Source organism: Talpa europaea (assembly GCF_964194135.1).
Source record: "Talpa europaea genome assembly, chromosome: 7".
Taxonomy (NCBI): Eukaryota; Metazoa; Chordata; class Mammalia; order Eulipotyphla; family Talpidae; genus Talpa; species Talpa europaea.
The window spans coordinates 107,876,468-107,903,275 of NC_140074.1; the positions used below are offsets into that span (position 1 = coordinate 107,876,468).

Here is a 26,808-nt window from a genome sequence, read left to right on the forward strand (position 1 = left end):
TTGTAATTGAATTCTTGATATATCTTGATGTTAGGCCATCAGGATAGTAGGGCCATCAGGTGTGTTTTATATTAAACATGACAGAAAAGACTCATCTGGGAAACTGGTAAGGTTTTCGTCCGAACAACTGAAAGATTGGGGTTGCCATCAAATGAAAGGAAGAATACAGGGTTGTCAGGTTTGAGAATATGGACAGGATCAGGAGTCTGGGGCATATTTGGTTTTGATCTAGTGATTTAAGTAGGTAGTTGGTTTTATGAGTCTGGTGCTCTGTGGAAAGGAATAGTCTGAGGATAGATGATTGGAAGGCTTACTTAGAGCTGAAAGTTGGATTATTATTAATGAGCACGTATTTAAAAAAGACAAGAGGAAAGTGTTGTAAGACTGCTTTGGGGCGTTCCAAGATTAAGTAACCCAGGGATTTGAAAGAAAAATCCGTAAGAGAAATTCTATATGCCAAATGAAGAAAAGGAAGGGAATAATGTGTTAAATTTGGTTGCTATATTAAGATAAGGAATGAGAAAAAGAGCCCCATCAATTTTAGTAAGGTAGAGGACATGTGACTTTGATTAGGGAAGTTTTGGTGAAGCATTGTGAGCCTGACAGGAATGGAGTTAGTTTGAACGTGAAGAGAGTAATTGGAGACCAGTATAGATAGGTCTGTCAAAGAGCATTGAAGGGGAAGGGGAAAATTAGGGGAGAAGGTGGAGATTGCTTCTGTTTTCTAAAGGAAATAGGAAGCAAGGATGGGTGCATGCTACATCAGGAAGTAGTCCTCTAGGAGAACAAGTATTCCTTTTACCAGTTAATAACTTTTTGCTGAGTGAAGAAACTATTTCTCCTACTTTTTTTGTACTCTGAGAAAATTTAATTACTTGCTTTTGCTTTCCTGCTCAACACCTTACTCCTGCACCTGAACTTTTTTTCTGCTCAGTTCTTCAGGTACACATTGAATACATCCTTTAAGCTCAGCTCAGATCTGTTTATGACGTGATTTCTTCTATCATTTACAGAAAACTTGTAATTTTTTATTTACTCCTTCTGTACGGTATTTACCTGTACTTAATGCTTACTATTTCCTACTTACTACTTGTAAATGATTTTTGTTACTCAGTTGTAACTTGGTTGGGGAGGCATTTGGAGGACTTGGCGTCGGATTGCTTTAGATAGGATGTGTTCTTCATCACTTCCGAAGTAATCTTAGACAAATTACTTATTTGGGTCTTTTCTATTTGTAAATTAGGATAATAATATCGCCTGTGTTTGAGAGTTACTGTGAGAATGAAAGCACTTTGAATAGTGTTTGTCATACAAATACTGAAGTTTAATTCTCAACATTCATATATCTATTGATAGTGTTCATTAATGAAGAAGTATATATAAGACTGATACGTGTTTCATATTTTTGAATAGTACCTCTAATCTGGGCAATGAATTGCTAAATACTAAGTGAATGAAATCTATTATGAACTTATTTTGTACAGTCTTTTAATGTGTTATTGGACTTAATTTTGGTAAGTTTACGGAAATTGTTAGCATGTGATTGAGAGACACACTGGGACCCCAAACTCTTAAGGGGCATATATTTTAAAAGGGGTTCTGCCATCTGTATGTGCAGAGGCAAAAGAGGCAGACTCTTGGTGTGGAAGATCTTGAACGAATAGAATTAGTGTGGAGAGAGAGAAAAAAAAGGAGAGAGAGAGGGGAAAGGATTTCAACTAATAGTTTTCCAATAAAACTCCCCATGTGACCCATCCCCTTGTGGGCCAGTGTTCCACCAAACAGGGTGGGCCCATATCCAAGCTGTTGAGAACCAATAGCTTGTCACAAGTTTAAGGACTTTCTGGCAGAGAACCCTGGGGCGGGGTGGGGGGGGGGAGGCTAGGCATGTCCGACAAAGCTGGGACAGAATGGGGAACTTAAAATTAAATATGTACCACATAAACAAACATGAAATCAAGATAATGGCTGCCATTGTCACTGCGAGGACCAGGAGCAGCCCGGCCAGGTGTCTCTCAATATGTGTCCCTCCCAAATATCTCTTCCAAGTTCTCCACATGCATCTCCTCTCATGTGTCTTTTCTAAGTTTCCCGTCATTGCACCTCTTTTTATATGTACATCTTGCTCCTTCCCAGCTGGCATCCATTCCGGAAGTCACATTCGTGGCCTGCTAGGAGTTGTAATTCTTGGTGGCTAAGATTTCTTCTCTGTGTAGATAGGGAAGCAGTCTGAAAAAATGTTAGGAGTGGATTGTTCCTCCAATAAAATGAAGGGAGTTACCAATATAGAACTGCAGGTGAAGGCAGTATTATTTTTATCATTTTATTCTGTTTTTATTTATTTTTAACACCAAACATCAGAAAATACAGTTTAATAAATTTAATCCACCTATTCTTGTGCCTTGCATTTCATTATTTTGCTAATTAGCTTTCCAGTTTACTCAAGAATGTGGCATTTGCTATGATAGAGCTGCTAAGGAATTTTTTATTCCTTCTATTTCTGTGGAGTTAGCAGAAAGATTTTGGATTTACATCTACAGTTCTCCACGTTTCCTGGAAGTATCTCCTTTGCCATTAACTTATTGGTCCTTAGGGAAGGAGTCATCTTAGAGTCACAACTTTTGACATCTAAATTCCAGATTTGACTCCTTAAATGGAGACTTTGAGACCTTTAGAGCGAATCTCCATTATTTTAGCAAAGAGCTTTTGAATAACTGGTAGCATCATTTTTCTTTCTAGTATATATATGATGCATTCTTTTTACCACTTATAGACTTTGTTTATAGCCTTCATTTGTTGGTTTATTGCAATCACTTACTTTTGTTGATCAGTAGTTTTTTTTTTGATACAGTCCACATCCCAATTGTAAATACAAAGCAACCACATATTCCAGCCTTATGTAGTTTCACCTACTTAAGACAATCAGTAATAATATGATGTTTCTTGACTTCTCTTTCCACATCACTGTTTACTTGTGGATAGAGGTTTCCATTTGTATGTTTTAATTTTTGCCAAGAAAAATCAATCATGTGCACTGTAGCTCTGCTTTAAATTTCATGCCCCATATGAAATAGTGTGTATATATCTCTCTATCTATAGCTATATATTTATATATAGATACATAGAGAGTATATACATGTGAAGTGGGTAAAAATCTTATTTATGCTACCTTAGTTTTAGTACCTATGTTTTTACTGGTTATGTGTATTTTTTAATTTTAGATGTTTTGTTTCTTACTGGTTGTTTTCAAATCCACTAGTGTACCTAGCGAATTTGATTTTTTATGACTTCCTATCATCCTTTTAAAAATGCTGCTGTAACATTATGGTAGTCTTAACATTTACTATACACCCAAAATGATATTTATCTTACATATTTTCATATGACTTCCTGTAGTCTCTTTAATAGAACAGATGATTATTTTACAGGAAGTGACTTGAGGAGGTTTACCTAATAGTACATCCCTGAAATCAAGGTGTCTTCATTTCAGAAGCACCTATTGAAGAAGCCACATATAACTAAAGATAGCATAATTTTAAAATGGACTTTATTTTATAGAACATTTTTAAGTTCACAACATAATCAAGAGGAAGGTTCAATTAACACAGTTTGGGGGGAAAATTAAATTTACTTGTGGAGTATCTTTAAAACTCACATATATTATCTCTATGACTCAAAATTTACTGATAGAAAAAAACGATTAAACTATTTGAATATTTTAATCTTTTAGTCTATTTCATTTGGACTATGCCTCACTTCTTTCCCTCTTAATGATTTTTCTTAAGCTAGTAATAAATATCATTTTATATTTCTTGGTTTTTTTTACTGCTGATGAAATATTTTGTATTTTCTCTGTATTTTTTGCATCGATAAATCAGTAATTAGAAAAATAATTTTGCGTTTAACTGAATAATGAGATACGCCTCTAGAGGGCGATATTTTCTAAACTTTCCTATGATTGCAGTCATGGCGACTATCATGAACCTGGTGTACTTGGGATGTTGCTCTCTTACAAGATCTTATAGTAATAACCAAGCTACCTTTTTATTATGATTCCTGTGATTTATTCTTCAAGTTCTTCATAGAAAATCGAACTTTTAAAAATATGTGTCAGTTAAACATGTCCATGTTTTGTACTACACCTCGATACCTAGTTCCTTTGAGTGAAAATAGGCTATAGGAGTGAGGTACATTTTTTTTAGTTATATCATTTTAGTAAGTGGTGTCAGTATAGTCTAAAAATTCCTTTCTTTGGCTTTCCATATATTGCTGTTCAAGGACTTGTCACTTCTTCTGTACTTTATGAGGCAGAGTGATTAAACTCCATTATTGAATGAACCATTATTGGGATTTATACTTCATTTCAGCCTCTCTTCTGCTAGCACTAATAGGAATTTTATTGTTTTTGTTTACTTACGTAATATATGTTTTTTAAAAAAAATTTATGTATTTATGCATATAAGAGCTGGGGTACAGGCCAGTTGAGGGAGGTGAGAGGATTCAGCAGAGACAGAGTAGGGAACAGAATAGGCAGACTGACTGAAATACACTGCCGAGGGGAGCAGTGGGCGAGACAGGAGAGGTCTGCTTCACCATGTGTGTTGCTCCCTGGCCGGCCAGGGATCAAACTTGTGCTGCAGAGGCTTGGATTGCTTCACAGTGCAGTGCTTAACCCCTTGTACCACCAGGGAGGCCCCATAATATATGTTTTAACATCAAACTAATATGTGCATTTATTATGAAAGTTAAAAATACAAACATTTTATAACGAATAATGGCCCACATGTGCCCCACACCCCACTCTTAGGTGTCATTTTTCAGAGGCATTTCTTCGTAGTTTCTTTCCTGCTGTTTTACTTTTTGTCCCTTTCTGGAAATTATGTTAGTTCATAATGGATCTCTTAACTACTGACTTTTCTGTTTTCTTGTTTTACTTCCTGAGAGTATCACTGATTGCATCTTCTAATCTTCTAAGTGCACTTTTATTTCTACAATGTGTTTTCATTATCCTTTTATAATGTCTCTTTTATTATCACATTCTTTTCTTATTTTGGAATGTTTTATTATTTATCTCTTTGAGAGATAGTTATAATTTTTAAGGTTATTTTTTTCTTCTTGCATTATCTCTATTATCTCTAAGTTCCTTTTATGATTTTTTTGCTTGTGATCATTATCTTTCATAGTAGAGAGTGGTTCTCAACTCTGATTGTACATTATAATTGGCTTGGATAGATTTGAAAATACTGATGCCTGGGCCCAGTCTTACACTGATTAAATCAAAATACTGACTTGACTCTCTAGGAATCCACTATTTCATTTTAATAATCTGCCACTTGTTAATTTATTTCATTCACATATTAATTTGGCTAATCATTTTTATTTTGCTACTTTCAATCAGTGTTAAGATACTAATAAGAGAGCATTTTGGTCATGTTAATGCTATATTAGATCCATCATGCTGGACTGGCAATTTTATTCGGGCACCCCCAGTTAATATTGCTTGTAGATTTTTTCACTTGGGCTAGTCAGGTTCCCTATGGAGGAATTCTATGGGGTGGAATTGTAGTGATAGAGACTTTCTGCCAATAAACGTAGAAGTTTTCAGGGAGTTGAAGAAATTCTATTATTTTACCTTGTTGATTATAATAACAAGAGTATTTAGTATATCTTTTTGGATGTTACTTTTGCCTTACTTACAGTGAGAAAGGTAGTTTAAGTAAGAAAGAAATTTAATCATCAGATTAAATTGAAATATTGTTTCAAAATTTGTTTTTAAGAAACATTGGAGAGGGCAAAAAGACTAGAAGGTAGGCTTCTTAGGATACATAATGACCAGTGTCTGAAGACTGACCCAAAGAAACAGACTTAGAAATCATCAGACTTGGGCAGAGCAGCTGTGAATAGACTTATACTTAAAATCTGACCAGTAAGTAAAAACCTGATTTTTGGCTCAGAGTTTGTAAACTACGAAAAGGTAAGTGGGCTGAGGGTTGTGCCAGGGTTACACATACTGAGAATTAGAAACTGTGATGGTTGTCAGCATAAAATGACATTTTGAAGTTGGAGGAAGATGAGAAAAGGAAAGGGATTTAAGGTTCATTGAGAGAGTTATTAACATTGCGTGATGTGTTTTTGCAGGTGAGTATATTGAAGCTAGAATGAGGCACAAGAGAGAAACTACTTCAGAATGGCTGGAGTGGAACTAACGTGGGCATTGTTGTTGGCAGCTCCAGGAGAGATAGGTCATTCAATGTTTTGTGGTCAGAATCATCCCGAGTATGGAATGCTTAATAAATGTTCAATAATTTTTTTCCTTGTCTCATTTTGGAGTGGATTTGAATGTGTCCACATTCGATAATATCATGGATTATAGAAAATATAAAATGATAGTTCTGGTAAATGAATATGTTTTTCTGGCAGTGATCCAGCTTACTTAAAAAAGTGTTTCTGCCAAGGCAGAAGTATTAGAGGGAAGGAAGTAGAGTCAGCATTTCTTAGGTGCCCAGATATGGTCTTCTTTGTGGTTCTCACTCTCAAGGACTTTCAATCAAAGCAATTTTTATATTCATGCTTTGCTTTTGGAAAAATAAGTTTAAATGACAAGGAATTGAACTTTTACTAATATTCATGTGGTCAACTTTTTTTTTGGTCAACAATTCCCTTTCACAAATTGTTGATAATTTAGGCAGCTAAATTGGGTACGGGTTTCCTGTTTTCTTCTTGAGCAAAACATGTGAGCATATTTTGATAGAGAGATATTTAAATGTTTTTAAGCTGGAAATAAAATATATGTGAATATAAAAGGTTTTATCTTCCTTGCAGTTAAACATGCTGATTTGGCCCTTTTGCACTGTCCTCCCATCTTTGTATGGTTGTTAAAATCTGTTGCTCTTTCCCATCTGAAGGAAATGCATCTTTGACACTTCTCATGACCTGAGTCATGATGCTGAAATAGAGCCAGAAAATATCCTTAACAGTCATGGGTAAAAAGAAGGAAGGCTTCCGTGGGGTGGGAGTGGGGGTGGGGGAGTGGGAAGGAGGTTGTGGGGAGAAGAGAGTCTTTGCTCCTGCTATTTTTGGTTTGTGTCTTTTTGATCGTTAGGAAAGTTGCTTACATTTTACTGTTCAATAGAGTAGACTTTGATTTTAAAATTTTTCCTTAAGTATACAATATTTAATGTGTTTGAAATTGACCAGCTCTGTCAATGTTTAATCATTTTGTGTCCTCTAAGTATGAAAAGATATACTGTAAATCTTGGGATTTATTCAGTATTTTATCTTATGACAGTGTTTATTTTCATTTCTGAACCAACTCCCAATTCTTATATACTCAACAGTCTAAGTAAGAAAGTTATGTTTGTTGAATAATGCAGATTTCTACATTTTTTTCCATTGAACAGTGAAGTGCTTCTGTTTGCTGTGTTGACATGATACAATATTCATTGTGAGATAAGCATGGGAGATATGTGTAGAGTCTTTTCAAAAAAGAATTTCAGTGAGTATTTATTTATACTTTGGAGAATTTGCTTAATCCCAAACTTGGCTTAAGTAATACTAGATTATGGGTCTTTTAATTCTGGGGATTTTTCCCTGGGATTAAAAGTGTTCTTTTCTGAGCAGTTATTCCCAAATTTTTATTTGAGCTTGATTCAGAAGAGTGGGAAATTTTGAGGGTGGGTAAATATTTTAGAGTTAGGAATAAGTTGATTGTTAAAGTAAAAGGCCTACAATTTTGTAATTTATTCTATTTATTTCTATGAATAGTTTACATTGTCTCCTCATGTTAAATATAGTCTATTACTATTTTGTTTGATTTTCCATTATTATAAGTGTGAAACTATTATTCTAATGATTAGAATGAATTAAAAATTATTAAAACTGGGCCTCCCCTGGTGGTGCAGCAGGTGAGCACTGGGCTGTGAAGCTGCCCGCAGCCTCTGCAGCGCTGGTCCGAGCCCCGCCTGCCAGCAAGGGTCCCACATGGTGCAGCAGACCTCTCCTGCCACGCCTGCTGCTCCCCTCAGCAGTGTATTTCGTCAGTCTGCCTGTTCTGTTCCCTGCTCTGGCTCTAGTGAATTCTCTCACCCTCCCACGCTTCTGACTGTACCCAGTGCTAGTATAAATAAATGAATAAATCTTTAAAAGAAAATTATTAAAACTTCTTAAATATTGAGAACTCCAGCTTTAACTAATTGCCTTCATGCCAATTCCTGTGTCCTGTGGTATACTGAGGTAATGTTCATTTATTTTGTAATATTGGGTTGACTGTGTCATCAAGACTAATTGTGCCACATGTATAATGGAGAAGAAATATAGCCAAAAGGTATTTCATTTTTGTGATCACACACTTTTTATCTCTGAACTTTTATGACATGTTTCTTATCTTTTTCCTCATTTGTATTCTTGCATCTTTTAAACATAGTTTTGATCTCATACACCTTTCTGGACATAATTTTTGCACCCCAAGACTCCTTGCTCCAACCCCACTTTACTGTCTTTTTAGACTAGTGTAGATCATCTCTGCTGTATGCATAGTTATAGCAATAGTTAGTGCCTTTCCAGTTTTAATTTTTAGGTATCAGCTTCTGAATTTTATTGAGTTTAGTTTAGATTTAAAGAAAGAAAAATAACAGGCCTCCCAGGTGGTGCAGTGGTTGAGCACTGAGCTACGAAGCTGCCTGCAGCCTCTGCAGCACCTGTTCGATCCCTGGCCACTGGGCGAGGGTCCCACATGGCGTGCAGACCTCTCCTGCCGTGCCCGCTGCTCCCCTTAGCAGTGTACTTCATCATTCTGCCTATTCTGCTCTCCGCTCTGGCTCTGGTGAATTCTCTCACCCTCTCACACTTGTGATTTTACCCAGTGCTTGTATAAATAAATAAATAAATCTTAAAAAAAAAAAGAAAGAAAAATACCTAATTTACATGTAATAGGAGTACTTTATGACAATAACTACTGAGAACCTCTTGGAAAATTGTTATAGTATTTATAACTTTATATTTACATAGATATATGTAAATAATTATTTAATAATTAGTGAAGTTTCAGTTCTCCAGAACATAAAGTTTTAGTTCTGCTGACACTTAATAAGCTCTTGAGTAAACTCCATATGGGATACTTGGTTTGTAGTGGGAAGAAGTGATGACAGTATCATGAAAAACCTCAGTCTCCATCTTGTAAGAAAAAAAACTGAGCTCTTATTTTCAAGTTAGTTTTGTGAGATATTACTCTGTTCCTACCTTCTACCCATCACCAGTCAACCTCTAGTAGTGTCTATGTTGCCTTCCACTGTTTGCATGAGAAAGCAACAAGTATTTTCGGCTTGAAATGTGTAAAGCTTGCATTGTTTTTACTTCGCCATCTATCACTCCCTAAAGTAGTTGAAAATGAGAAACAAGTCAGTGCCCAGTCAGAATTGTCCTTGAACTTTTTCACTCTTGAACTTTGTCACCTAAGTGTTTGGTTGTTGTGTTAACAGTCTTTTTAAAATATGTATATATTATTCATTTTCTTTGAATTGTGTGATCTACTCTCTTTGGCTCCTATGAACAAGCATTGCTTCCGCCCAGTTTGGTATGTGGGTCAGAAGGCACTGTTTCTCACCAGGGCGCTGCTGTTTCCTTTTCCTACTTGAGTAGATTACAGACTCTACTGGAATACGCCTGAGAAAAGGTCAAAAAGGAGGGTGAAAGTCCTGGAACTGCAGCTGGGAAGCTTGTCATTCTCATCTAGGAAGGGGAAAAAGGGAGAGAGAAAAAGAAAGAGAAATAGACTCCCATCCCAACCCAAACAGCCCACATTCAGGGAATTTCCATTTGCACAGGATACTTTTTATATATTCTGAAGGGATTTTATTTGGTTTTGATTAAATAATTATTGAATGTTTGGCTGAGAAGGCTTTAATGTTAAATTTGATGGCAAGCAAGAGCTAAGCAGTGTTTTTAACTTTTCAGGGACCAGATTTCCAGTGATTGTTTCAAAACAAGCTACCATTGTACTCTTGACAGAGTCAAGACGTCGGGAGCTTTTCAACTACAGAGTTAACTTAGTTAAACTCATTGGTATATTTTGAATTTTTATCCCTGTCAATTCTACAGCAGGATATTAAAAGCAGACCAAAAGTTTTGGTCTTCTGTAGAAAGCAAAAAAAAACAAAAAAAATTTCCATACGAACTCATTACCTAGTTTTTATATCAGAAAGCTAGTGATGTAAGGAACTGAGCTTCTACATGATGTCTTAGAGGAGGGAATTTGTTGTAAGGACAACAAAAATAATGCGCTATTTGCCAGTAGCGTTCTTCTTAGAGAATTGTCTTCTGATGTCTGCTAGTTTCTCACCTTATGTTCAATGTGTCTCATTACTCATTAATTCAGTTTCAGCACATAAGAGTTCAAAATTTTTGTTGACCAAGGAAATTGACCAGGAGGCTTTCCTCAAATAAGAGTGTGTCTTGTTGATAATTGTGTGGAGAGGTGATGTGAACAGAATTTGAAACTATTGTAGGTGGCTAATATCTCAATTATAGGAAGTTTCTATTGTAAACTGTCAGATAAATGGAGTGCTTGAATTGAATTAAGTCTGAGTCTATGATACAGATCATAAAGTGAGATAGAAATGCAAACTTCCAAATCATAGACCTCTCTCATAAGGCACTGTCAATACTGCTAAGTGCCCTTTTGCTTTTTTTACTAATGAATCTTTGCATCCTTAATGACAGCAAAAGCCACTATTTCTTTATTTTCCAAACACTTCTTTTTGTCTTATTCCATTGTAATTCTTAGTTTCTCACACCTTTTTTTTTTTTTAATAGAGGCATGTTTTATTTATTTATTTTGTTTGTTTGTTCGTTTGTTTATACATGCATTGGGTACAGTCAGAAGCGCAGGAGGGTGAGAGAATTCACCAGAGCCAGAGCGGGGAGCTGAGCAGGCAGAAGGACCGAAGTACACTGCTGAGGGCAGCAGCTGGGCGGCAGGAGAGGTCTACGTGCCATGTGGGACCCTCCTCCAGTGGCCGGGGAGCAGCCGGGGATCGAACCGGTGCCGCAGAGGCCGCGGGCAGCTTTGCAACCCAGCGTTCAACCGCTGCGCCACCGGGGAGGCCCTCTCACACCTTTTTTTTTTAACCCCATTAGCAACAACTGTAACTTGCCCCTCAGGAAACCTATAACCAAAAGTTTTCTTCCTGACTGATATGATACTGTTTAAGGATTATTGTGATTCTTTGGCTGGTTAATGTTATTTTGACTGTTTTTATTCCCCCTGGGCTCACAGGGCAGTAGGATAAGAAAAAATTTTTTAGTCTATTGTGTGGAGGCATATGAGTACATTTGTGTCTTATTTTTCCTCTTCTTATTTGCATTTAAGAAGATGCACACTTATGCACAGATATATTAATGTGAATATTTTGCAAGGAGGTAACTTCAGTATCTCCTTGGCTTCTTGCAGCTGGCATTTTGCCACATTCACATGTTCTCACATCACTACATTCAGAAGCTAAGAATACCAGCCTGGCAGCTTCTGAAAAGAGGGTGAAGATAAAACAGAAAGGAGTCTAGCTTTGCAGCCATATTACCTGGGAGTTGTTACTGATGTCTTTTCCACAAATGTTCAAGTTTGTCAAAGCCCAGTAAATCTTGGAAAGTTTATTTTCCTTGTAGCATCTGTGTTTTATAATGGGTCTTTTAATTTGTTTTTACTTTGTCTGTAGGGATTTCTTTTGTCCGGAGTTTTCAGACTCTGTCTTTTTTTTTTTTTTTTTCCTGTGGAAGTGAGTCCGTTAATGATGGCTGGCTTGGGAATATGCCTCTCTGCAAAGCTGACTTGACAAGCTGTTCCTCTGGTGCAGCAACAAAGCCCATTGTTATTTTCTATCTTTATTTTTACTCTTAACTTAATCCATTTTTCCTGTTTTAATAATATGGAACGTCTGGGTAAACAGAGTTTGGGATAATTCATAAATGATAAGATGGGATCTTTGAAGTTAGGAAAACTTATAGTAAACAGATTTTACTATGCAACCTCACACATAGACTGTAGTACTGTGTGTTAATACAGACATTGAGAATCCTTCCCCCCCTGTATAAGGTACCTGCTGGTATTCTTCACCTTTAGGAGGTAAAGGGGGGGGGAAACACACACACATGCACACACACGCACATACACACGAGGTTCCTTTCATAATTCCTGTTTCAAAAATGCAAACTTAAGTTAAAACAAAGTCAGTGGTGAAACCTAATATGCACATCTCTGTTTTAGTGTTTCCTATTGTGATATAAAAAACAACAATAGCTGTAAATAGGTGAACTACTAACAACTGAAAACAAAACAAAATATCGTAGCTTTAAACATCAGGAGGTATTTATAAAGTTTGATTTTTTAATGCTTTGCTTTTCCCCAAATGAAGTAAATGCTTTTATCTTTTGAGAAATCATTTTATTGGACCTTGGAATTTTTTTTCCCCTAAGAGAACTCCATCTATCTTGGGGACTAGTAAACCTCTAACGGATCAAAGCTCTAGTGGATTTGGATAAAGACCCAAAAGCCTGAAGGCTTATGGAAGTTTATCTATATAGAGGAAGCCCAAAAAACTGGGATGAGAGTCTTAGAAGAGCTTATTTTCTCATGAGATTTTTGGGACTTCCTCTGTTTGTGTGTGCCAGAAATACTATGAGAATATCCATTCTCATGGCATTTGTCACTTTCAGGTCTTGTCCCAGCTGGAATTCGAAAGTATAATGGTGTGTGAAATACTATATGTATTTTAAAGTTTTATGAATGTACTATTAAAACTTCAATTAAACAAGCTCTTCTGTTTTCTTTGCAGTTATAATGTAAAGAAGAAAAAAAAGAACAGTTAGTAAAGGTGACAGTGTGATTCTTCATTGTTCTTGGAAATGAATTTACTTATTAACATATTTATGCCTGAGAGATAGAGCAAAGAGTTAATGCTACTGTCCCTCTCTGTCCAGAGGGAAATTGAAACATAAAATAGAGGGATAGACTCACTCCAAATTGGTATATTGTAAATTTCTTACTGCTGAATGAACCTCATTATACTTAAAGGCTTCAAGCTTAATGAAAATTCCTGGCTTGAAAATTTAGGCCTGATATAACCATGAGGAAGTGTCTAAAAATCTGTTCTTATCAAGTCTAGGCTCCTGGCCCTGTAAACATGAGACTAAACAGAATAGTTAAATTCCAGCATCTGGCTATCTTCTGAAGTACTTTGAGTCTACTTTAAAATTAATCTTTTTTGCAAATATCATAGGGTTATATTTTTCTATACTACTTTGATATGATATTTCCTTCACTCAGCAAACATTTACCAAGCTGTCAAGGATTAATAAGATACTGCCCCTATTCTGGAGGCTCTCCGGTTGTCATGGAGGATAAATCTGGAATATTGTTAGATATTAGTTGCATTTTCACCGAAAAATCCATGCCACAAGAGATAGTGAAAAATAGTATTCAATCATAGGCTTTGAACAATAGAAATGTTTAGAAAGCCTTCTTATACTAATTTTGAATATTTGATTTATTGAGCCTGAAAATTCATTTAAAAATTAGATGTTTTAAATGTGTATTTTTTTGCATGTGGATCATTATCTGTTAGCAAACTCCTTAGATAATTGTCCATACATCTCTCATCCTTTATTTTCAATTAGAAAAGAAAGGTAAGAAGATAGAGTTCTTTCCTCTACACTCAAAACTTGTAGACCCTTTTAAAAGAGCAGCTATAAAAATTGTTTCCATCTTTTTTGTTCCCGAGATGCTTTGCAGAAATTTATTAACATATTTTCTCCCATTGATTTTTTAATACATCTTTCTCATTATGTTACTATCTCTTAAGCAATCCCGTGGATTTATCACCCAAGACTACAACAGGAACTCACACCAATAAGCCTCAAAAAATGTGAACTGAAAGAATGAATGTTGAACGAACCCTTTGCTTGTTACAGGATCTCATCTTGTCTACATCCTCTCTTCAGCCCCAAAGTCCTTAAATCTGTGTTGTGTATCAACAACCTTGGTTGTTTCCTCTCAGTGGTGCCTTTGCTTATCCTGTTCCATCTGACTTTCCCACCTCTTTACTAAAACTACCGTGTTGAAGATTACCAGAGATAGCCTTCCTCTCTGAACTGCCTTCCTCAACTTGTCACTTTTGACCATTTTTATTAATATACCCTTTTATTAAAGCTATTTTTTTCTTTTTTTAAAAAAAAAGATTTATTTATTTATTTATTTACACAAGCATTGGGTAGAGTCAGAAGCGCGGGAGGGTGAGAGAATTCACCAGAGTCAGAGTGGAGAGTAGAGCAGGCAGACTGATGAAATACACTGCTGAGGGGAGCAGCGGGCGGCAGAAGAGGTCCACGCTCCATGTGGGACCCTCGCCCAGCAGTCGGGGATCGAATCGGTGCTGCAGAGGCTGCGGGCAGGTTCACAACCCAGTACTTAACTGCTGTGCCACTGGGGAGGCCCTATTAAAGCTATTTTTATATTGCTTTCTATATCCAGTAAAATATAAGACAGACACTGTTGGCATTCTTATGAAGATAAAACCTATATAGTTTATTCTTTCAGATAGTCTGGGTTGCAGAGAATGCATCATAAACACAGACACCAAGAGTAAAAGCCCATAAGCACTTAGGGTTTGCTGGACAAGACTCTATCAGACTGAGAGGGCTATGTTTGAAGTACCTGCTATGGTATTCTGCCTTTGTGCTTTCTCCTGGTGAGCTAATGAAGGGTTTTAAAACAATGTTAAGTAAACCACAAAGTTTCTAGCTTCTCGAGGAGTCACTTCACTTCTCTAGACCACCCAACATATGTATAAAGTTAAGTCATCTCAAAATCTGTACTATTCCTTGTCGTAGTTCTTACCTAAGTTCTTTGTCCTTTGCCCCAACTGAAAGGTTCTTCTAAAGTAGTTTTATCTTCCTACTGCTTTCCATCATAATCCTCTACTTTACGTAAGGCCATGAATTTCTACGTAAGGCCATGAATCACTATAAAACTGCAGTGGTCAAGAAACTATCATGTTGGTGAAAGTTAGTCTTTCAATAGAACAGAATTTAGAAAGTGGCCCACAGTGGATTTTTGACAAAATTAGTAAGGCAGTTTAATGGAGAAAGCATAATCTTTTTTAACACATGGTGATGAAATAAGTAGACATCCATTTTCAAAACTGTGAACTTTAGCTCATATTCAAAATATTAACTCAAAATGAATTATAGTATGTTCTTGCTACTTCTGTTTAGTTTTGTACTGGAAGTTGTAGCCAAGACTATTTAGGTAGTAAAAGAAATAGAAGGTATCTGGACTGGAAGAAAGGAGAAGTAAGATTTTTCTTTTTGTGGATGACATGATCATGGAAATAGGAAATGCTGTGTAATTCACAGGAAACTATTAGAGCTAGGAAATAAGTTCAGCAAATTCTAGAATGTAAGGTTAATGTAGAAAATTAATTGTATTCTCTACACTAGCAATGAACAAACTGAAGTGAAATTAAAAATTTTGTTTACAAGTTGTATTAAAAAGAATAAAATAGGAATAAACTTAACCAATGAATGTAAAATTTGTACCCTCAATCTACAAATAATATTCAAACAGTTAAGGTAACTAAATAGATGGAAGGACTTCCATGTTTTGAATTTGAAGGTAATTCTGTTAAAATGACCTCAGTTTCATATCTGATCTCCAGATTCAGTGCAATCCCTGTCATGATTATAATCCCAGCTGCTATTTTAGCAGATATTTATTTACAAGGCGTAGGTGGAAGCAGCACGTTTTGTTGATGTAATGACCTCTGAAAGAAGGAAAACAAACCACTGACTCAAATTCAATATGAGTTTTCTCCATTCTTTCTGTATCTTTAGTCCCTCCAAGAAAATCACCATTTCCTGTGACAGAGATGCATCAAAATAATTATACTTCCTTGGCGAAAGGTGACTGAATAATAGTTGTGAGAGTTTTGAACTTTAAAGGTATCATTTTCAGTGAGTTCTGTGTGGTCCAAGCAGGGGTTTATGAAATGTCTGCCTTAGAATACATCATTTATTAGGAACCTAATTTATAATCTGACAGTATTTCAAAGCATTTTAGAAATTTAGAAAATCAAATAAAAAGATCTAATTTTTCTGATTCTATGTTATTTGTATCTAAAGAGAACATTGATAACATTTTCTATCTTTATGTTTCGTATACCTTCTCTTTGTGAGATTTGTGACTCGTTTGAATTTTGTATCTGTATACTGCAAGGTGGTAATAACAAATTGTGTAGAAAATCATAAACATCCAAATGTGTGCTTCTGCTCCAGATATTATGTTCCCTCCTGATATTTTGGTCTTTTTATTTTAGTAACTACATATGATTTTTATTTATGTTAAGAAAGTAGTATAAATGAGTACAACGCTTCAACTCAATAAAATATAGGTCAAAATTTGTCTTTAGATAAATGGGAAACATGAAAAAGATCATGTATCCTGTCTTGCCTTAAGCTCAAAGTTGCATAATATCGGGATAATAGACATTATAGGTAATATTCTGAGAACATTAGTTTAAAAACACTCAGAAAAAAGATCCTAAGTCCATATTTGTGCAGTTGTGGTAAGCTTCAATGAAACTTTGTTTCATTATTTTCATTTGTTCAATTTTATTTCATTATTACATGAAAAGATATCACATCTCATGTGTTACCAAAAAATTAACTCAGCTACAAAGCATAAATAATGTGTGTGTAAAACACAAAATCAAAAAAATTTTAGATGAAATTTTTGTGACCTCAAATTAGCCAAATAGTTCATGAATAGAAGCACTACATTTTCAAACCTGTGAACTGTACTTTATGAAAAAAATTCTTTTACTTGTTAATAACTGGTAAGAGATAGTTGATATCACATATCTTACAAAGGGCTTAGATCCAGAATATATAAAGAACTTTAAAATTTGAGAATGAAAATCCTACATAATTCATTATAGTAGTCATCTGATTTTCATAAGGGTGCCACAACAATCCACTAGCTCACCAGAAAGCACAATGTCAGGAGATGACATTATTTACCAATAGTGCTGGAACAAGTGGCTATTCATTTTTATAAAAGTGAAATCCTTATTTCACACTATTTGTAAAAATTAATTCAGAATGGATCAGAGTGCTAAACCGAAGTAGAGAAAACAGGCATAAATATTTGTGTTCTTGATGAGGCAATGGTTTTTCATCCATTCTAGTGTAAAAAGTCACCAAAATACACATGAAATCCAATTCAAAACTGTAATCCCATACCACTTCACATTCCGTAGGATGACTAAATAAAAAAGATAGATAACAACAAGTGTCGTTCAGAATGTAGAGACATTGGACCTTTCATGCATCCTTGTATTGATACTTGCAGTTTGGCAGTTCCTGAAAATTCTCTACCACTCCTCTAGACTAATTTAGACCTTTCTGTTTTCTATGGAACAGCTATTCAGTTCTGTCTCCTCCATTCCCACATCCCCAAACACTTACGTCTCTGTTTCTCATCAAGACACATTTGGTGTTACCCATATGCTTTGTTTTCTTCCTATCTATATCATCATAATTCTTTTAGAATAAATTGTATGTAGATTATATATAGATCCAACAGTTCCATTCCTAGGTGTATATACCCACAAATTTGTCAACATATGTCCCAAATATTCATCAACTGAGAAATGGATATATGTGATATGTCTACACAAAGGAATATTATTAAGCTATAAAAAGGAGTGAACTACTAATACATGCCACAACATGGATGAACCTTGAAAAGATTCTAAGTGAAAAGAAACAATCACAAAAGAGCATATTGTATGATTACATTCATATAAAATACCCAGGATAGGCAAATCCATGAAACAGAAAGGAGGTTGTTGGTTGTCAAAAATGTGGTACAAAAAAGGTGATTATTGGGCCTCCCCAGTGGCGCAGCGGTTGAACGCTGGGTTACGAAGCTGCCCACAGCCTCTGCAGTGCCAGTTCCATCCCCGGCCGCCAGGAGAGGGTCCCACATGGTGCGCAGACCTCTCCTGCCTCCCGCTGCTCCCCTCAGCAGTGTACTTCGTCCGTCTGCCTGTTCTGCTCCCTGCTCTGGCTCTGGTGAATTCTCTCACCGTCCCGTGCTTCTGACTGTACCCAGTGCTTGCATAAACAAACAAACAAACAAACAAACAAATAAATAAATAAAGGTGATAATTAATGAGCTTCCTTTTGGGGTGAAATTAGGTGGTGATCACCGGAAACTCTATAGATTATACTAAATACCACAGAATAGCACACATTAAAAGAGTGAATATCATGATATATGAATTCAGCTCTATAAAAATATTAACCCAATATATAAAATGTGCAAAGGTTTTAAACACTAAACCAAAGAAGATATATGGATAACAAATAAATTCATGAGCCCAAAAGAAGCTAACCATTATTTGCCATTAGAGAAATTCAAGTAAGAGCCAGGATGACTAAAATGAGAAGGAACAATAGTACCAAATTCCCATAATATGTATAACTGGAGCTGTCATAATATCTTTGGCAAGAGATTTTGCATTGTCTCATAACCTTAAATGTGTCATTATTGTGTCCATGCAGTAGATTATTTATCAAAGGATGATGAATACAAAAACTTGTATAAGAATGTTTTTAGAAGATTGATTGACAATAGTCAAAAGCAGGTAACAAAACAATATCCATTTAGTAATGATTGATAAAAAAAAAATCATCACTTCCATATTATGGAATAATACTCATGAGTTAAAAGGAAAGAATAGTTGATACATCCAAGAGATGTGTCAATTGGTAGAGTGGATTAATCTCAGTTCTTATTGCCAAGTGAATTAAGGTAGTCCCCATAAGCTATGTTCTTTATTCTTTCATTTATAGGACATTTTGGAAAACCAGGGAGATCAGGAAAGATATGTACATCAGAGGAGCTTGGCTAAATGGTGATCTGAAAGTAATTTTTCTGTCTGCAAATCAGATTTTGTTCCACAGAAGAATTTGTTTTCCTGTGTATTAGTGAGCCATAATGATTATTCCTTTTATTTAAATGCTCAGTATAAAATAAAGGGAAAAATATGATTCATGTTTTAATTTTATAATAGGGAGCTGTAGATAGTGGGGAGACGGTGGTATTTTTGCACATCGTGTTGGTCAATCTCATCTAACGTGTTTCATGCTACTCTCTATAGATACTCTTCCCTATGACTTGTGTTTCTTCTGCCCCCCGCCCCAACCCTTTACAGTCTTCTGTGGCTGGAATATTCTCCTTACTTAACTGTCAAGATTGTTTGCAGAAATTCTCCACGACTCCTCTAGACTAATTTAGACCTTTCTGTTTTCCATGGAACAGCTATTCAGTTCTGTCTCCTCCATTCCCACATCCCCAAACACTTACGTCTCTGTTTCTCATCAAGACACATTTGGTGTTACCCATATGCTTTGTTTTCTTCCTATCTATATCATCATGATTCTTTTAGAATTAATTCTCCCTTTGATATCTTTTAAAAATGATTATTAGAGTCAGTGCAAATAAAACTTATCAGAGATGAAAACTTCCCCTGCTGATGCTTTTCATATTTTTCTTTGTAGGAAAACTAAACAGCCAAGACTCCTACAATAATTTTGCCAACAACAACCCTGGCAACCCTCGGCTCTCTCCTCTCCCCAGCTTGATGGTATTAATGCCTCTTGCACAAATCAAGCAGCCAATGACATTGGGGACCATCACCAAACGAACCGGGTAAGACCTCAAGCTTGATACCTTTTTTAATACCTATTTTAGACAACTGAATATATGAAAATAACACGTTTTTTCTTCAGATGGTTTTGATTATGTTGTTAATTTCCCATCCATATGAAACTTATTGGTAGATTAAGTAGAAGTATCTAGAACATGCACATACAACCAAACAAAGTAACAAGTCGTGAAAACTAGTATTGATTGGCTAATAAAAAACAAAACAAAACAAAACAGATTCATCTACTCAGTTGTATATTTGCTGCCTATGGCTTTGTCTGAAAATCCAACTTCATTTTCTTGATTATGTACATGATTTAAATGACTCCCCAATTTTGACTGGCAGATAGTAAGAAGAGAATTTATGACTACCATGTTTCTAATACTTATAAAAAGATCATCTTCACTGAGGTATAATTTACATATAATAATCTGTCATTATTGTTAGGACATGATATTTTGGGTAATTTTCAAAAACCACAGTCCTAAAATTTGTGCTTTACTCAAGATTGGTCATTAACTTCTTCAATGTCTTTTGCTGACTTACCTGTTGTGATTTTGAGTTTATTTTACCTATTTGAAACATTTCTACTTACTAGGAATATAAAATCACTTTTTTGTGGTTCCTGAGAATAAAATACTGTATCTGAGTTATTAGAAATTCAATTACATAATAAATATGAAATTCTGTTTTGTACCAAAAAATAATCTATTTATGGGCATTTTGTTCTCTATTATTTTCATTAATAGGCTATTCTAAGATTTAAGCAAATTTGAAATAGAATAGCTGTCTTAAAATTCTGTGTACAAGTATTCAGGAAAAAATACTATCTTGGTTTCAAATAGTCCTCAGGTTTTTTCCAACAAAAGGAATAGCAAATTATTTGACTATTATCTTAGCATATCTTAATATTAATTTGGTAGGATGTAAAGTACTTACAGAAGTTGCTTTAGTGGAGCAATATTCATTCTCAGAGATAAAGGACTTTGAACTTCAGATTTCATCACAACACTGAAATTAGCCCTTTAATGTTGCAGTGGTGTTTGGATATAATATGATACTATTGCTAAATGCAGAAATAAAATTGAGGTTGTGGCATATAAGGGAAAGAGGAAAAAAAAATACAGTAAACCTAGATCTCAGATTCATTACAATATGGTTTATTTGCCTGATATTTCTTTTAATGGAATTCAGTTTTTTCACTATGTTCAATAGCAGTATGGTGTGAATTGAAGTTTGACTTCCCCTTTCTCTTTTAGATTATTTTAAATAAGATAAATGAGTAGTTATGAATAGCAAAGTGATTATGAACATATCTCTTTGCTATTCACTTTTTAAAATTTTTTTAAACAACTGATTTTTTAGTTATTTTTTTTTTAAGATTTATTTATTTATTTATACAAGCACTGGGTACAGTCAGAAGCGCGGGAGGGTGAGAGAATTCACCAGAGCCAGAGCGGGGAGCAGAGCAGGCAGAAGGACCAAAGTACACTGTTGAGGGGAGCAGCGGGTGGCAGGAGAGGTCTGTGCACCATGTGGGACCGTCCTCCGGTGGCCGGGTAGTAGCCGGGGATCGAACACGCGCTGCAGAGGCTGCAAGCAGCTTCACAACCCAGCGCTCAACCGCTGCTCCACCGGGGAGAACCTGCTATTCACTTTTTGTGCGTGATGTAATATTTCTAGGAACTAGAGTCAAATACAAAATGGGACTAATGAGTCACAAACTTAAAGTTATTTTTTTCATTCATTGAAGCCAGTCACTACATAATTGTATCTTCTTGATTATTCAACCCAGCTCTCTACAATTCTACAAAGGATGTAGTGAATTTTTGTCTCTTTGTCCTGAATCTAAGTGAAAGAATGTAATTTAAATTTTAATGTAATTTTTGAACATAATTTAAATTTTGTTTCTGGTGCTTGGTGTTCTTAAAATTTAGGAACTCTGCTGTTTTTATAATGCAAAGAATTAGCTCTCTTTCTCAAATAATCTTCTCCAAATGTATATCTAACATAGTAAGTGAAGTTTATTACAACATTTATGAAATCACATGATTGTAGAATTTAATTAAAAATATTTGTGGGAAGGGTTGAAGTGAGTGTCCAACTGTATATATTTGAAATTTTCCATAATAACAAGAAAAAAATCTCACTATTTTTCACTCTCTCGGTAAATTTTTTTTCTTTCCCTATATAGGTAGAAATTATTAATCATCTGCTGTTTTCATATGCTATTGTACTTTATGAACTTAGATAAATGATGTTTCCTTTTCTTTTCAGGGATTTCAGGGCATATATGTTATATTCATTTATACGATTGACAATTTAATAATTTTTATCAATGAATTAAGTAATATGAATTTGAGTTATGTACTTTGAAATTAGCATTAGTTCCAGATACATATGTCCTATTGTTGAATAGGCTTGTTATTCTCAATTCTCATTCCATTTGTGCTAAGATTTGCATTATTTATAGCATGTCTTGTATTAAAAATATGTAGAAAATTGTTAATGTCTGCCCCACAGTTCTTGTTTTAAATTATTTATTTTAATGTAGTTTCAGACCTAGAAAAAAGTCAAGAGCAGTAATAAAAGAAATTCCTGTATTCTTTTACTGTCTTCTCAAATGTTAATCATGTAACCTTTGCCTTATCATTCACAACCTCTCACTTTGTCTGCACACACTATACATAGACATACACATGCATACATATTCCATTTTTTCCAGAATTGTTTCAGAGTAATTGTTGACATGTATTCTCTAATCTCATACAGTATAATTTTCAAAATTATCAATAGATGAGATCTTACAACTCATTTTATTAGTTTTTTGTTTCATTGTCTAAATGGACTTTCTACTTGTGGTAGAGCTAAGGTATACCACAAATTATTCCACCTATTATTCTTCTTTTCCCTTCCTATTATTACAGTATCTCATGATAGCAGTCATAACTTATACTCTGCTGTTGCCAAACCACTTTCTGATTGACTATTTGACTGTTTTCGGAAATTGTCGTATCAGCTTAGAATTTTTTATCAGAATTGTGAGCAAATATTCGATCATAGAAATATCAGAATATAGTTTATAGTTTTATATAATTAATTTTTTATTTACTTTTCTTTTTTATGTTTAATATATTTTATTTTATATAATTCTTACATCATTTTTCATTTTTGCACAATGTATGCATTTTCATTTTGGTTATATTCCCCATACAATTGCACCCCCCTTATTTTGACCCTAATCCCTCTTCTCCTCCCTTCACTTATATTTCAGTTGAGATTTACAATACTGTTTATGATGGAGAGGTATGTTATTACACCTCTTTAGATGCATGTTACCACACTTACATCTACCGCCAAGACACCCTTAGTCTGAAATATTTATATTTTGCCTTACCAAAAGTCATGTTTGTTTTGAAAGCAATATATATCTTCTCATTTACCTTTTTTAACATATGCTTATATTTAAAGCAAATTTCACAGATATCATTATATAAAGCTCCATGAGATTTTAAAAGCTAAATTTATTTCATTTTATTTTAATTTTTTTATTATGATGTGTTATCAAGATTGCATTTAGCTGGTTTGCATTGTGTGTATTGCATTTTACTTGCTGAGATTTGATTCCCACTTTAAGGTCACCAGAGTGATAAAAAATGAGGTTTTTCTTTTCCATGTGTCTTTTCATTCCTAAATTGTAATTTTTCTAACTTGGATTTTATAGTATGCCTTTTCCAGGATTGCAAATATATATCTTTGGCATAGATTATTTATAGAGACCACATATAGCTGACTTATTTATAGACATAAATTTTCTAATTCCAATATACCTGGTAATATATCCAGTAAACTTACTTACATAGGATAAATCCACATTTAGTTGTTTCATGTCCTATATGTTTTGGCATATAGACATAAAGTAAGTCTAAGGAATGCCTAGGAACTTCTATTTAAATGGCCAAATTGAGATGGACATCTCAACTCAAACCTTCAGGGGGTAAAACGTGTGCTCACTATCTTTCACATCTTACTATCTTTCACATTCTTATTTTTAGAACTATATATATCCCTGAAATCCTGTGTAGTGTCAGGGACCATCTGTCTTACTTTGAGACATGCATGAGGCCAGTAGAACTACAAATTACAACTGACAGTTGTATTTACACCTTCATGTTCTGTACCTTGAAGCTACACTTAGAGGAAGTAAGGCCTTTTTAGCAGCAGCTGTTGCTTTACCCTATCACAGTATAAATTGATGAAGTAAAAGGAATTTGGATCAGCAATCAGAATCCATTTTCACCAGTCTGCGCATGTAGGCTTGGAAAGAGCACTGTCATACTTTTATCATGTAAATAAGAAATAGTTCTTTCCCTGGATTAAAACTCAATCTGGGCACTAAGCAGTTGCTCCTTGTTTTGTAATGTTCATTTTTTGTAGTAGAATTTATGAAGCATTTATCAAGCAAGCATTAGCTGTTTGATTGAATTAATGATTCATGTAACTTACAGCTTTTTAAATACTTGATATATATGAAAACATACTAAATTAATACTTTTTCATCATTATGTTTTATTTTATGTACACTAATTATAAAATTATTAATAGATGCACATCGTTTTGTGGGTATAAGCAGAGAGCAGTAAATCTCAAAAAGTGGTTAGAATATTTTCCCGAGAATAAAAAATACACAAATAGGGAATGAAGTTTCTCCATTGCTCTTAACTAGTGGATCATTTTTAGTGAAGTAAACTTTTCGTTTATAGGCTTCCTCTTCCTAAAGTTTCTTCCTTTCCTTATAGGTGCTTTCCCCTTCCTCATCTTTTATATTTATTCATTTCTTTGTGAGCAACTAGAATACTAGCTATTGGGAACCATGGCGTGACCCTGTAGATGTCTGTTAGCAAGGTAATGAACAAATATTGAATTGGGAGTCTGAAGTTCTCACTTTTCATCTTGGTTCTGCCACTTATTACCAAGGTGTCCTGGTTAAATTTATTCATCTGAAAAAAGTAAACATTTTTATGTACGGAGTATAATCTCTCAGCCTTAAAGTATAAGCGATCCTGCTACATCGGTGCCTGCCTTATTCATTTCTCACTCAATTTTGAACCCTATACCAGTGCTGAGCAAGACCTTCACTTAGAATATAAAGAAGCAAAACAAGGGGTCAATCAAAACCAGGCTAATAACAGAGACTAGAAATCTGTCTATAGAATAAAAGTTCCCAGAGAAGGAATGGGAGGGTGGAGAGCAAAGGGAACCAGCAAACTGGGTGGAGGATGATGGGTGCCTTGGGTGTGGGTGTGGCTTGCAGACATGCGCCTGAGGAGGTGTGATTTGTGCATCTGGATCACATACAGTGTTTTAAGCCAGTTTCACCACATTAAAACACAAACAAACAAAAGACTCCATTTAGAAAACAGATGCTTATTCTCATTTAGAAGTAGATGCATTTATTATTAATTTGATCATCTCCATTTGAAATATGGGAACCAAATTGGTTTTCACAGCTTAAAGAGTAAATGACATTGGTATATGTATATATAAAATAAGTATTGCAAAAGCCTATTCTCTTTAAATTGACTCTACCTTTACTTATCTGGACAGTTTGGTGTAACCCTCCCACCTTATAGACAACGTACTTAGAAAAAAATGGGAAAGATTTGGAGAAACTCACCAGATACAGTAGTGGACTATAATTCTTTATTGCCCATCTCTGACTTGTCTAGTTATTAATCCTTAATAGCTTAGCTATTAATGTTTGGTTCCAAAAATTTAAAAAAAGGACTGTTACTTCATTAGTATAGTTTGTGTTTCCAATTTTTGTGTTAAATCAGTAGAATACTTAAATCACACTGTATTTTGTTCCATTCTACTGTGAATTTTTTTTGAATGAAGTGTCTGTTGTATCGTCAATTAGCAAGTATAAATTCTACAGAAGTATGAAAATCTGTTTATGCTATGTTAGTCTCTTTCTGCCATTTGGCAGAATTTATGTTATATATTTCTAATGAAAAACTTGAATTTGTAGTTTAAATGTGCAAGTTGTATATGTCTGAAATTAAACAGTTTTCCTGTTTCAACATCAGTTTGATCCACAGATCATTAATTTGAGAGCCGACATGCTATATTGGTCACTTCTATAGAAAGCGGTTAAAATTAAACTATTGCAAAATTGAAAGTAACACTTGACAAGAGGACTATTTTTCATATATGCATGTGGAGACTGTGTGTCCATGTCAGTTGCTGCCTAACGGGTGCACACACAATGCAACAGGCCATCAGAGCTTCAGAAAGCCGGCATTAGGGAATAAAGCCTGGAATAAAGCTGGCATTAGGGAATAAGGCCTGCCACTTATTACCAAGGTATCCTGGTTAAATTTATTCATCTGAAAAAAGTAAACATTTTTATGTACGGATTATAATCTCTCAGCCTTAAAGTATAAGCGATCCTGCTACATCGGTGCCTGCCTTATTCACTGCTCACTCAATTTTGAACCCTATACCAGTGCTGAGCAAGAACTTCACTTAGAATATAAAGAAGCAAAACAAGGGGTCAATCAAAACCAGGCTAATAACAGAGACTAGAAATCTGTCTATAGAATAAAAGTTCCCAGAGAAGGAATGGGCCTGCCATTATTACCTGTGTAGGGATTATAATCACATAATGTCATACACCCTTTCTCTAGTTTTTCTCTATTCAGTACCTTTAATATTTATATGGATTTATTCTGTTGTTTGTTAAGGTCTAGTACCTAAGTTCTCATAGGACATGAAGAACTGGGAAATAGGACTTTTAAGTATATGTTCCTAGAATTTTTCTGTCAGATTCACCCAACTGTTTCTTTAACTCTGAAGATGATCGCCTTAATCATGATTCATGGCTTTTTTGCACAAAAGTCAAGTTATAGCCAATTTGAACATATTGAAATCAAATCTTACATTTTCTTTATGTTTGAAACATCTTCCGAATTTGCCTTGTTTTCAAATAGTAAGACCAAAGTTTTTGTGATTCTGGTAGGCATTCAACAAAATGAATTTGAGTTTT

General features: G+C 34.8%; 1 protein-coding gene across 4 annotated transcripts in view; it reads left to right on the forward strand.

Annotated features, from left to right (window-relative positions):
* BCAS3 (BCAS3 microtubule associated cell migration factor) overlaps positions 1-26,808 on the forward strand; it is a gene marked incomplete at its 3' end in the record, with an annotated part of 480,594 nt that overhangs the window by 178,056 nt on the left and 275,730 nt on the right. For all 4 annotated transcript variants that reach the window (XM_084239092.1, XM_084239093.1, XM_084239095.1 and 1 more), the window contains exon 15: positions 19,612-19,762. In XM_084239092.1, coding sequence (XP_084095218.1) covers positions 19,612-19,762 — 151 coding nt within the window. The remainder of the gene's footprint in view (positions 1-19,611; positions 19,763-26,808) is intronic.